Genomic DNA, 14,386 nt, shown 5'->3' with positions numbered 1-14,386 from the left:
TCTGGAAGCATGCTGCTTTGAAATGAAGAATGCGAGATGCCTTTTTGCAGCTGTTGAAGAATTGTTGAATTGTTCAAATGGCGGGACAGTAAGAATTTCTGATTGGCCGAATTTCATCTGCGATCAATAACAACATACCGGCTATCTCCGGATAAGCTTAAATGAGAAATAATTGAAGGAGCAGAAAAAATTTGGTACACGGTTCACTCGATCATATCATAGTGCTTGGTGATATTGTTACGAAATTACCCTTATTTTTCCTTTTTAAGAAATTTACCTGTTCTATTTCGAAATGTAAGCGATGATCAGACATGGCAATGGTAATTAATTTTCAACAAAGTTTTAATAGATTTTGATAACTAGTAAAAATATAATGTAGGCTTAAACATTATAACAATCATGTATAATTATTATGATACACGGAGCCACGCCGATCGCTAGCAATATACATGCATGTACATAGTAGCAACAAACAAAAAGTTATTGATTTTATATGCAATTTAAGAAGAAAAGAATACCTAATATATTTTTTTCACAAAAAGAATATACGTTATATACATTATTAACTGCATATTAATAAAATAACATTACTTTAACACAGGTATGACTGGAAGTTGTATTTGAAACGATTTTTCCTACAAGTGAAGGCATACAGAGATATCACTGCTTCAGATTGTCTGCTGCAGACAAGTCGGCTATTTTTGTTATTAGACATAATACTGACGTTCAAACAACAATCAACAGCCCACAGGATTAAGTCGTACACGGCGCGAATATTTATACCGTAATGTAGAAAATATGTGCGTCCTGCATACCAAGATGCCACGTGCCCGGCATACACTGAAGAGTGATTCACGCTGCATGCGTACAGACTGAATGATAAAATTCGTTATTGTTTTCAAGTTCAAATTTTACCATTTTTTATGATGAACGTTTTGCTATTAAGTTTCTTAGGTTATGACAGCAGGTCAAAGTTTTATAATGATAGAATGTAATTGTTCTACATGTATTATTCAAGAATACGTTGAAAACAGTGATATAAATTAGTTTTTACATAATATTATCTTACTTTTATATATTTTAGTATTATTGCAGTTAGTGCAAAATTAAAACTTTGAAAACACATGAATTCATTTGTTATGTGATTTACTGCTTTTGACGTCGTCATACATAATTATGACGTTACGCAAATCTGTCGTTGACTTTGCATTAATGTCCTCTTTTAAACTTCTATATCTCAAAAACTATTTGCAATATCGATGTAAAATAAAGGGCAACGCGCAAAATAATGCATGGTATAAAACTAAAAATCAATAAAAAATGCCCGAGTGCCCTTTTCTTGTGGCGGCGGTCATATATTTGTGGGTTTTAATTAATTTAATCATGGCAGTTGCTTTAATCAGTTTACAAAAAAAGTTATATAATACCGGGATCAATGGTACCAACTGTAATAGACAAAACTTTAAATGTCCGCACAAAATCATTTGAAGTAAAATAGGCGATGTAATATCTACTTCCGTCCAGCAATTTCAATAGATGAAAACGTGATTATGTCCTTAAGTCAAATTTTGTTTGTTTTCCGTACATAGTGAATATATATATAATTGTGATGATCGTTAAATGTAATAATATTAACATCGAATTTTGTCGACATGTCTTAAATATTTGCTTAAGGTTTGGATTAAGCTTTCCTTGGTCAAATTAAACAAACTGTACATTTGACAAGTTAGATTTTGACTGACAGATTTTAGATATTTGTTGTGTTTCTGTTTAAAGGAAAACAAGTTATGATTAGTTTACAGTCCTCTTGAGAATAATTGAGAATAAACGTATTGCCTTGCTATAATTTTATTACTTGGCTATGGTCTAGAGTATCATGACACCCTTGCAGAACCCTCAAGGTTCTTATCCTTATTAAATATTCGTGTCTCATCATCATCATCATCTCCATCCTCATCATCATCATTTTATAGTCATCATCATAATCATAATTATAAACATCATTATCCACTGATAACATTATCCTTATATACGTATAAGATTTACAATAATGATTAAAAGCCATTTAGTGTTTGAAATGATTTTTTGTCCAATAGGAGTGCAGTATTTCAAATGAATCGTATTACATTTACTTTGGTAAATCTGCAAACTGTAAATAAATCTAGTAAATCGACTGTTTATAAAAATAATTTAAAACACTAAGCCGTTAAAAATTTATTAGTACGTATTTACAAAGATAAATTGTATAAATTTACCTTTGTAAATACGTACTAATAAACTTTAACCTATACTTAGTATGATCAGGTGCGGCACAACCGCGTAAACAATTAATTTTGTTAATACGTTCTAATAAATTATAACAAGCTTAGTGTTTTAAATAAGTTTTTTTCAAACAGTTTATTTACTAGACTGATTAACAGTTTGCCGATTTACCGAAGTAAAAGTATTATGATTCATTTGAAATATTGTTGTCCTATTGAACAACAATAATTTCAAACAATAAGCTATATAAGAACGTGCATACTTTGAAGGCGTTATCAATCAAACAATTTCCGATATGGCAGCAAAAGTTAAATATCCCTTACCTTTAAACATTCATTTTTATTCGTTTGTAAGAAAAAATTAACATAACGTCAAAATTGTCTATGTCTATTTTATTTAAATTTGTATCATTGTCAACGCCGAGAAAAAGGACTAGATTTACTTGTTTCTTTTACATATTCCTATGTGTAGACATCTTCCTGTGTTTGACATACATGCTGTCTCACAAAAATGCCAGTGACGCGGAGAAATCAATCATTATCTGTCTCGTTTTTCTTGAATTACTTTCTTCTAAACATATAATATTTTATGCCCACATAAATTAATTTATGTCATTGGTCCGTCCCTATTCTCATTACTGTACTGAATATTACCCGTTACGGGTCGGGTTTTAGCCAAGTACATCTTAGCCAATCAATATCAAGACCTAAATCACGTGATGTTAATTAACCAATGATTACATTAGATCTATCACAAAGAAATAATTTTGGCGAGGAATGATTCTCGCCTTTGTTTATTACTAAGTCTTAAACCTGTCCAGACCATAACTCCGACCCCTCTGTACGGATTTTACTTTGGCTGTGACTAAAAAAAGGATTGGAGCACCACACTAAATACCGTATTCCGGTGTATACCGGACAAGGCGCTTGAATGATAAAATGCTAAAATCTTGTCTTTTTACCCAACGGAATGAACTTGAACAGGTCTAATTCATCTTTTCACACCGAATCAAGTACGATAATCAAGGAAAAATATAAAATTCGGCGAAAAAAACGATATTTGTCTATTTTGTGATCATGATTTCTGCAAGCGTCTAGAGGTACTGCTCCAATCCTGTATTGAGCTAAATCCTTTTACTTTACAACGCAATTGTCAACGTAGCGTTCATCACGTCACCTGTACACACGTAAAAACGTGACTCGTCGCTGAACACAACATTCTGCCAACGCTGACCGCGATGGTTGCGGGCCCAGATCAGACGTTGGTGACGGTGGCGTAAAGTTAGAACTAAACCACGGTAGGGTCTACGGCAGGTAATCCCGCGTTCCCTCAGACTTCTTCTAACCGTATAACGACTTATTGGGCAACTACGGTTACCGTCTATTTAACGCGACATCGATTCCGCCGTCACAAACCCGTCACGGAAATGACGTTGACGTATGAAATTATCTTGTCTGTCAGACGTCACACAAGGTTTCCTGTACGTGGCCGATTGGCAAACGTTCCCGTTACTCTAACACGTGGAACAAGACGACGAATCGTCGAACGCGAGACATTAAAACGTCTGGCGACTTGTTCTTGCGTTCGCCCGCATTCGAGCATGGCCAAAACGTGAGCTCCCTTCTCAGTATAATTAAGCGCATTACTCCAATTCACAAGAGACTTATTGCTTTTTAACGACCAATGTGGCTAACAAAATCATATATCATTACAACTGAACTACAGCACCCTGTTCTATCAGAATTAAGTTTACACATAGTTTATTTAAGTTCGATCAAGAAGGTTTCTAAGGCTTAAAGACACATTCTCAAATCCATATTTATCAGTATTTATTCATAGTTGCTACTGAGAACAAGTTTTGGCGACGTCTTCACATGAGTGGTACCATAATTTACAACGTATTTACGTAAGTTGCAAAACAAATCCAATACCTTCACATAAGTGACACTTCAATATGTGAAAGTTAACAATGGAACTTCGAAATGGAAGTTACAGAGCTCCATGGACATTTTTGAAAGCAAATTGGTATATTTTCATTTATGGAATAGATATCAAATTTGCAGCTCCTGGTGATATAGTTTGTGCTCCCAATATTCACGATTGTTTCAACATCAGTACTTCCTTTTCTTTATGATATTTAAAACAACGACAATATTTGTCATTTCAACATAAACAATTTTGTGAAAAATAATGTAGGTTTAGTTATACAATGTCGAATTCTAACACAAGAATTAAAATACATGTATGTATATTTTTATTTTGTGAATGTAATTATGCTTTTATTCAAGTAAACAATAATGCATTTATATCGAAAAGTAAAGATAACCCGTAGACCTCCAATGAGGAAAATAACAACAACACAAAGCAAAGAACACAGAAGAAAAACAAAACCCCAAAACCCCAAAAAGCCAACACAATATTATCTTTCGCTAGATTTGTTCAAAGGGTCTAGGTGTACCACTTGCCTTTCCTATACCTTTGGTCTTTCAAAATAAGTTTCGACAACTAAAATACAATTTAAGTCTTTAACTTCATGCCAATGTCTTGAAATAACAAAGAATCTGTCACAATAGATGATCTTTAAGTTTCAACCATTTACTAATGAAAATATATTTAACAGGAGTATTTGTCAAATCAATAATATTGTTCAGAAGTTTACTACATTTAAATTAAGATAATATTATTTCTTTTTTACGCTGTAATCTCTATTTAAGTAAAGATATAATTATTATACCAGATATCACTTCTCGTTTTTATCGGGTCGTATTTACTTATGTAATAATGTAAATAAATACAGTATGTGTTGCACTGATACAAATATATAATAAATATATCTGATAAAAATATGGCTATTTTTATTTGCAGTCACAGAAAGACAAAAACTGGGCTTTCTACTTTAATTGAAAACATAGAATAGTCTAGAATGTCCTTATTTTTTACGATGTATGGCTCAAATCGTGAGGTCACAAAGGTTTAACACATTTAACAATATCATCAAAATTCCTATGTTTTTGTTCAGATTTTTGTTTTTGAATTTTAAAGATTGTCAATAAAATAATAAAATAAGATTTTGATATTCATGCCGATTGCTATCCTTTTTGTGATTTTGTAAAACTGATTCTTTCCATTTTTGGATTGCGTAAAATTGATTCATATTTGCCATGCTCTCATGAACTCATTTTCAATAAAACACAGTCACACAGCACTACTGGTAAGGTACCAAAATGAAACCGGACAAAAACAGTTTTACAATTTAACAAGAAACATAAGAAAATATTGAAAATTGTATAAAAATAAGACGTAAGGCAATTAATAAAAAATGCTGTTACAAAATTATTGTGCATTTTGCATTGATTTTTTTTAAATTAAAAATCAACTTTATAAAAATAATCAGTTCTAAATTTCTTTCGATGTTACGATTTAAGGCTAATATCTGATTCGAAATGATGTGTCTCTTTTAAAATAACAACATTTTGTTTACCTGATTTGTAGTTTCTACGGGAGGTCATACTGTTTGAAAACTTCTCATTAATGGCTTAGAATTACTTCCCTTTATCAGTATATCTCGTCTTAAAATGGTAGGAAAATGCCGCCTTTGACAAAGTTACAAGTCGAAAACATGTACTAAGGTTGTTCCATTTTCAATTTTAACGGGATTTATTTGTAATTGAGTTATTTATGTGAAATATTTACTATTATATCTAGCCTAACTTCCAGTTATCCGCCATTTTGCATTTTGCAAAATCACACTATGTGTAAAGGCATTGCAAAGTGCCCCCCCCCCCCCCCCCCCCCTAAAAAAATTCAAAAAAATTCACACATAATGATCCATCATTTTCACGAATTATCTTAAAAAACAAGCATTTTCCTGGAAATATTTTAATGAGGTTTAAAATTATGATTTCTCGATCACTGTGTGTCTAAATTTCCTTCTTTCGATTCTATTATTCATAACATTATCGTGGTGCTTGTCCTTAAAATGCTATAAAATTGCAGAACAATTCTTCGTTGCAATTGCAAAAGTCTGTGTTATTTTCCCATTCTTTGTGGATTATCAAGGTGAGTGACTCTGAGCACAATTATAATAGATGCACATAATGACATTACTTGAGCTTTTATGATTGAAATTATTTCCAAAGTGATTTAATGAATAATTAGGCTGATCCTCGTCATAAACGTATTAGGCCTTTTAAACCAAGTTTATTACATTTTCATCAATCTCAACACAAACACTTATAATACAAACGATAACAAACATACTTCAGCTTGTTAAAAATTTCATACATTTATTTCAATCGGTGATATTGCACAGTAACTTGTGGAAGGATTGTGACAGGTACCGGAAACATGTTGCACAACATTCTATTATAATAGTTTCGCGGAAAAAGTCATGACTTACGAAAGTCACATTCGCAGCGAAGTTTAAACCAAACTTAACTCATATTCACTGCCGTACCACAACAAGAAGCAGAAAGACCTTAGAAAAAATGTTAACCAGTGACTGACAATATACATGTGCACGGATTTCAAATAGCATAAAAAACAGAGAATAAGAAAATCCCTATAGCATAACAAAATAGAGAAAAAGGAAATCCCTGAAGAAAGCCCACACGAAAAAATTGAAAATGTTGTAAGCTCGGTTTGATTGAGCCTCAAACGCGTAACCTAGTTAAAAGGGGGAGGGTAAGGGGAAGGGGTATTGAATTTGTGAATCAAGAGCCAAATGACTAAAAAATTGATAAGAAGATGTACATATTATATTTAATTGCACTTAATTAAGTGTTTTAATTAATATCATGGTAGTTGTTTTATAAGTCTACAATAACTTATATAGAACCGTAATCAACTGTAGCAACCGTATCAGGCAAACCTTAAAAATTCCACGAAAACTGTAAAAATATGCATCATGGTCAAATATTTACTTCCGTCAGCAACTGTATTAAATAAAAATGTATATTATGTTCTTTATTATAGTTTCGTTTGTGTTCGGTAAATAATTTACACATTTTCATGTCTTCTTGTAGGGCAATTTAGACATTAAGTCGTTGCTTTTCTTTTTTATTCAACATTTTTTCTGCATTTTCTTAAAATCTAAACAGATATCCGATCAATTTTTGCAATTATAATTATCTCTACTGTTTTGGTCTCATATTGATATTTTGAAAATTGCCGTTCTTTATAATGTCCAATAGGGAGGAAATTAGATTTGAACTCCAGGGGTTCGATCTTAGGGTAAGGCTTAAATTCTTTTACATTAAAGCCATTTGTCTCTCACCTTATATTCAGAAATCTTATTGGATAAGCAGTCAGTTAAATTGAGGAAAAATGTTTATTACTGGTTAGCTATTGAGGAAAGCCAGTAAGGTGAACAAGCCTCCATTGTGTAAAAATCGACATGAAACCCAAATAAACAAAGCAAATCATGGGAGCGAATCTTAAAGGACTCTTATAATTTTTACCGCTGACACAAACATGTCATTTGTGGAGATATAAACACTTTGCTCCTATTATTTGGGAACAAATCACCGAATAGGCAACGACTTATTGAGAAAATAAAAGACAATGTATTTTTAAGGCGATATAGCATCCAGTAGGAAAGAAGCTAGAATGTGTGAATACATTTTTATTAAACTCATTCCTTCCTTTAAATCAATGGAATGTGCTTAACGTTAACCCGAACAATGAGTATCACGTTATGTAATCGTTCGAATGTTTGCGTTGAAAACACAACACCTTTAAATACATATACCATGCGATATTTGATTTATATATCAACTAAAATTACTAAATTTAAATTACTGAACTTTTCAGTTAGAATAAAGATATTGTTTTTCAATTTATACAATTAGAAAATGTGTCCGAAAGGATAGGGATCCCCATATTTAATTGTTTACTCAGTCTAAGGACCTACACGGGACGGACGGGACAAACGGTCAAGTGCAATTCATCCATCTCATCCTTAACTAGTAGGAGCAGTCAACTCACGTTTTTTCGTCACAAGTTTGTTTATTCCCTTTTTTCAACATTGCGCCTTACATTCTTTTTGCATAAAGATAGGAAGAGAGAAAATTGCAAATATCTTATTGAAAAACAGTATGAAACTACATTTTACTCATTTACATAAATAAACATAAATCTTGTTTTAGTTATCTTTTATTTAAATCATCTTTAAAATACATAAAGACATGCGTCCAGCCAATGTGATCACTGCGGAGTAAGATGTTACGCCACTGAATTAATTAACAATGTAATCATTTTTAAACATAAGCATCATTTGTTAATTACAATAGAAAAAGCAATTATTGTGAAATTTACACTAAATATAAAGGTAGCCATACTGTCTAATAATATCGCTAAACTAAATGATTGAAAGGTGAGCTAAGAATATACCCATTAAAAAGTTGATTAAAATATATGGAAACTTATTTGATCTTTTTAATCATTGTGTATTCATTTTGTTAATTACCAAATAGTATCCGAAAATCCTTTGCAAATCATTTACGTTTTAGGTATTGAATATTTACAAAATTATTTTTGTCTCATATCATTTAATGTTTAATGTTTTATATAGAAATGAAAACAGAATCAGAAACATTTGATCCTGATTTTTTCTTTTGAGATAGGGAAAGATAACTTGATACATTTTGGGATCACAGTCCTAGTTGCAGTCCCTGGTAAATAAGTATGTATAATGAGTATATTTATTCATATTCGTCTCTCGAACCTCTGGCTTTGTGTTAAGAGTTTCCACTAACAAATGACACTTGCTTTGGCTTGTAATATCCACTGTTTTACAAACGAAGCTTTGTTCCATATTATACATTTGGACACATTCCTCTAACGAAAAAGTTGGAATTAAATCCTCCTAGAATTGTATCGAATTCAACTTTGTAAGTGTTACCGTACCCATAGTCTCCGCAGTCTGAAAACAAATTCATTTTGAAAATATAAAGATAAATCTTAAGAATAAAATAATTGCTGGAATATTAATATGCACTGCTCTTCTGGTAGGGGGCATATTGTGAAAGATAGTACGTAAGTCAAAATTTGTTAAAGGAAACATTGTCCATGTTAAGGTCACAGTGATTTTTTGTAAGCAACTTATTGTCAACAGAAATGTCTGTTTCTGAGGCCTTAACCATGAAGATTATCCCCATTGATTGCTAAGTCCAGATCACAGTGAACACAGTGTTTCAGATCCTTGTACGGTCAATAACTTAAGAAGTAATTTTGGACAAATGACCAGATGACGACCTTTAAATACTAAGAGGGCGTTAGGTCAACCACCTTCACCACCATCACCACCACCATCTACTACTGTAAGCCACCAAGCTTACAAGCTGACTTTTAAGGGTTTTTAGCTAGTGTGAAAACTAATAATAAGAAACACCATTAACGTTTAAATAATCTCTTCTGTATTGATGAAGATAACAAATTCAAGTTTATATCATCAAATATAATAATAAATTATGTAAGAACTTATAATTTATCTACTAAGACGTGCGGTTGTAACAGCAAAGGGGACCACCAGTTGCATAGTGTTGATGTTAAAAAGCTTGACTACGGGGTTGCTATGTAAACAAAACTCGGCATATGTAAACAAACGGAATTAATTCGGTTTATTGTAAATAAACGGGACTAAAACACTTAAAGGATTGTTGTTTTCTTTAGGGATAACATGTTTTGTTTGTAACTTACTGAATAAAATAGATTAATAAGATGTTTCTTTGAAAATATTCCCCAGTGCCTTGGTTACTATGGAAGTTATTGGAAGCTTGCAACTGGTGCCATTTTCGGTTACAGCCGCCCTTATATAGCTGTCGGATGTTGGCAAACATAGCGTCAGCCAATCAGAACTTGCAAACATAAAAATGCGTAAACAGGTTCTACAATGTTTTCAAATAAATAAACATCATTCACTCGACATACATACAATATAATACATGTTAAACATTACGAGAGGTTCCTAAATAATGACTGATAATCATTAATTTATCAATATATCAAAAATACTCTTGACATATAGAAATAATAGTTGCCAACATTTGCCAACTTTCTTACGCACAAGTGCCCTAAATAGTTCCTTAGAATCAATTACTCTCAAATACAATATAGCATTCATCCATTGTAGTATTTCATATGTAATGCAAAAATATACGTTAACAATCAATTTCTAATTCAACTTGTAACACAAACTTAAGTATTAGCATATATATCAAGATGACAACAATATTCTTGCACCGTAGTAGAACAAGTCAATATGGCCGCCAAATTCGAGTGCAAAATGTTTCTTATGATTGTACACACAGTTATGGATCTAAACAGATACAAAATAATTAACATTGTTCTAAACTGTGTTGTTGAAGTGAACAATGACATAATATAAGTAATAATGGAAATAATATGGATTAAAATTCTGTAATAAGGTGAGCATTACTTGTACAATTCATGTTCGGACAATTCATGTTCGGACAAAGCATATGAATTGGATAACACATATTACACTACTACTACAACTACTACAACGGCTCATGCCAATGCGACTGTTGCTGCTGCTGCTTTTTCTGCTGGTCCTGATGCTGCTACAGCTACTACTCCTGCTTCTTCAGCTATTGCTACAACTACTACTTATACTGATATACCACTACTACTACCAATGCTATTTCTACTGCTAATTCTACTACTACTACTACTGCTACTGCTACTGCTACTGCTACTGCTACTGCTACTGCTACTGCTACTGCTACTGCTACTGCTACTGCTACTACTGCAACTACTGCTAATACTCTACTAATGCTACTGCTGCTACTACTGCTACCACTACTGCTACTGCTTCTTCTGCTTCTTCTTCTATTGCTGCTACTACTAATGCTAATACTGTTGCTTATTCTACTGCTACTTATACTACTGTCACTAATGCTACTCATACAGCTATTGCTGTTGCTAGTTCTACTACTACATGTACAACTACTACTGCTTTTTTTACTGCTTCTCCTACACCTGCTGTTGTTGCTGCTACACCTGCTGCTGTTTAGCTAAAATTATCTCCATAACTTAACACACATACATATTGTCAGAAAGCCCTTACAAAATTTCAAAAGGTGCAATCATGATCTTCTTTAATATAATTTTTTGGCATAATTATTTCAGTTTTACACATTTTCATTTAATTTCTATGAAGACACTCTCATGTTCTTACACATTGTTGAGTGCAATATTGAATTCTGATCAACTCGTTCAGAGCTGTTTAACTTATAGTTGACGAGGCGAAAGTCGCGTTCACTATAGCTTGAATAGCTGTGTACGAAACCAAAAGAGTCTTTATGGTACTCAACAATCTATAATGGAGTATTTATTTCGCAGAACTCAGTCCTCAAGAGTAATGGAAATAAAATAAAGAAAATGCTTCGAATCAACAATGTTATTGTATCAATGACCGACACAGTTTCTTCGAGTAGATCTACATATGGATTTTATTTGAGGAAAATGAAGACGAGGCTAGATGCAGTGCAATTTGGATTTGATAGGATTTCCTTAGAGCTGTGGAAAACAATGCTTAATTGATAGAATTAAATCCAATAATGATTTGTATTAATCATCACGAAGTGAACATGTCAGAAGTTCATTAGGTAAAGTTAATAAGGTGTGAAATGAAAACAAATACTCTACAGATACTTGTAACAGTCATTTGAATATAACTTTTACCATTTAAAGATATGAAGAAAAAGCATTTTCTTAACAAGCATTTCCATCAATTAGAACTATTTACGCTACAAATTCTTTACCAATAACACACAAAAAAGTAAAATGCATATTGAAAATATCGTAGTGTAATACACAAGGTCTAATTTTGTAGTCTACTAATAGGAAGTCAGGATATTTTTATAAGACGTTCTAAATAATTGTTTTAATTTTATTAAAACAAAACTAATCTCTACAAGAAATAACGTTCCACGCCAAATAAATACAGCAGGTGGCAAAGCAAATCGAAGCCCACATGCTTATTCATCCCAATCTTTATATGCCGAGCAGTTTTCTTGTAAAGGAATGGAATATAACATTAATTTTAATGAAATGATGAAAAATTCGCTGTTACAGTAAATAATAAAGCATCGTTATATAATGTTATAATGGCAAACAATTGTCCAGGAAGGCCAAGAGTTACGTCCGGTTTAGAATATGTTTTTGTTTAAATCGTTATGCTTCTATTTCCTTGTAGTGAATAATAAATACTATTCATGTATGTTGAAAACAATTGAAATCATGATATATTATTTTCCTCATCAATAGGCAGTGAATAAGATCAAGTCACGAGTGGGTGCAGTCATGAAGTTTTTTTGGTACTTAAAGATCCTGTGACACATTTTTTTCATGGTTTTGTTTCATAAATATGATTCTCAAGTTAAGATTTGTCAATATTGTAAGTTCCAAAAAGCATTATTTATACAGATATTACCGAATTTAACAGTTCATGTAAATAAAGGGAGGTAATTAGAAATTTATTTTCTATAAATTCTAAGTCAAATTTTCCAATAAGAAATGAATGCATATAATTTATTGATTAAATATAATGTGCACAAATATTTGCAGTACACATTTTACATATTCTTTGATGTTTGAAAATTGTTTTATTTGCATAATTATATACATACATATTTTTTTGCAACTGTGGTATACACACAGTAACAATATCAATCACAAAATATACAGGATCTTTAAAGCGAGATCGAGAAATAACTTTTTCTTTGCGAAAAGTGCAATATTGGAATGTTTCGAAATGTTCTTATCGTTATAACTTGTAGATAAATACCTAACATTTATTCACGAACACTTTATAAAACACGTATATTTTGAAATCTTTGTAACGTTTTAGTTGAGAATTTGAAAATACTTTTTTTTGAAATGATGAACAGCAATATACGGGTCTTTCGGGAGGTTCCTTCAAAGAATGTTCCTGTCGGGTTCTGTCCCTTTAACACGATACCTATTTTGCACCCGTCAATATGCAATATAAATTTAGATGTTAGTGAATCAGAAAGGGTAAAGTCACGTGAGCTTAATTATCAATGCTATAATGCAAAAGGTATTTACACGAATGTAAAGTAAAAAGTATCAGTGATTTGTTCAGAATTCAGAATGCTTACCGTCAAAAGCACGATCACAACTTTAACAAAAAAGAACAAAACATATAATGTTTGTTGAATGCGTGCGTCAAATCAGTCAAACATCTTTTATTATTTGTTTACCGAGTCCGTCCATTAACTTACAGGAAACCATCATATTGAGAGATTAAATGCCAATGGTATCAAAGCATCAGAAAATTTAACTTGTTTTTTTGCTATTGTTAGGTTAGACACATCATTTTTGATATATAACATCGCTTTTGATTATTTTGCAATCTAGATTTATTGCACAAGAATCGCTCATGTTAATGATGTAACTTGCTTTAGCTTTGATATCTCACACATGTTGAACAAAATTAATGGCGGAACATATGTATCCCGAAATACCATACACTCATACATGTATATGAATAACAATTCAGAAATAGAAATAAAACATAAAAGGTTATCGCCCCTTGACCACTGTCCAATTTAACCTTATTAAAACAGCAATTACGCAGAGACATCAATCGCTATATGTCACGTTTATTCTTTAATATCTCCTAAAATAATGCGTATTCCTATTAGTATTTAAAAATAAGCATTATTTTGATAATTGCAATAGAAAAAGAAGATATTGTTATGAAATTCATGTTCAATACTGAGGTACCCTTAATGACGAATAATATCACTAAACTAAACGATTGAAAGGTAAGCTAAGAATATTCACAGTTGATCAAAATACCTTCATCTTTAAATTTAAACTTATTTGATATACAAAATTATTTTTGTATTTTGTATTCATTTTGCTATTCCCAAAATATATCCTAAAAATATGGACATTCCTTGTAAATCAAAGCGTTATGACTTTGTATATTTACAAAAAAATATTTTGTTTAATATGATTTTTATACACCATGAAAACAAAATCAGAAAAATTCGGTCCTGATCTTCTTTTAGTGAACATTAAGCCAAGTGGAGATAACTTGATAAATTCTTGGATCACAGTCCTAGTTACAGTC

At 31.8% G+C, this 14,386-nt stretch overlaps 1 protein-coding gene across 1 annotated transcript in view; it reads right to left on the bottom strand.

The window, feature by feature from the left end:
• Window positions 1-9,654: 9,654 nt before the first annotated feature.
• LOC132733125 (uncharacterized) overlaps window positions 9,655-14,386 on the bottom strand; it is an 8,369-nt gene continuing 3,637 nt past the window's right edge. The window contains exon 4 of the mRNA XM_060719737.1: window positions 9,655-14,386. This exon is cut by the window's right edge and continues 254 nt beyond it. Within this exon, the coding sequence (XP_060575720.1) occupies window positions 14,375-14,386 (12 nt within the window). The 3' untranslated portion in view covers window positions 9,655-14,374.

Source organism: Ruditapes philippinarum, unplaced genomic scaffold (genome assembly GCF_026571515.1).
Source record: "Ruditapes philippinarum isolate M1 unplaced genomic scaffold, ASM2657151v2 ctg5041_1_1_1_1, whole genome shotgun sequence".
Taxonomy (NCBI): domain Eukaryota; kingdom Metazoa; phylum Mollusca; class Bivalvia; order Venerida; family Veneridae; genus Ruditapes; species Ruditapes philippinarum.
Note: the sequence above shows the minus strand (reverse complement) of the source record. Positions and strands in the feature narration are given on the sequence as shown.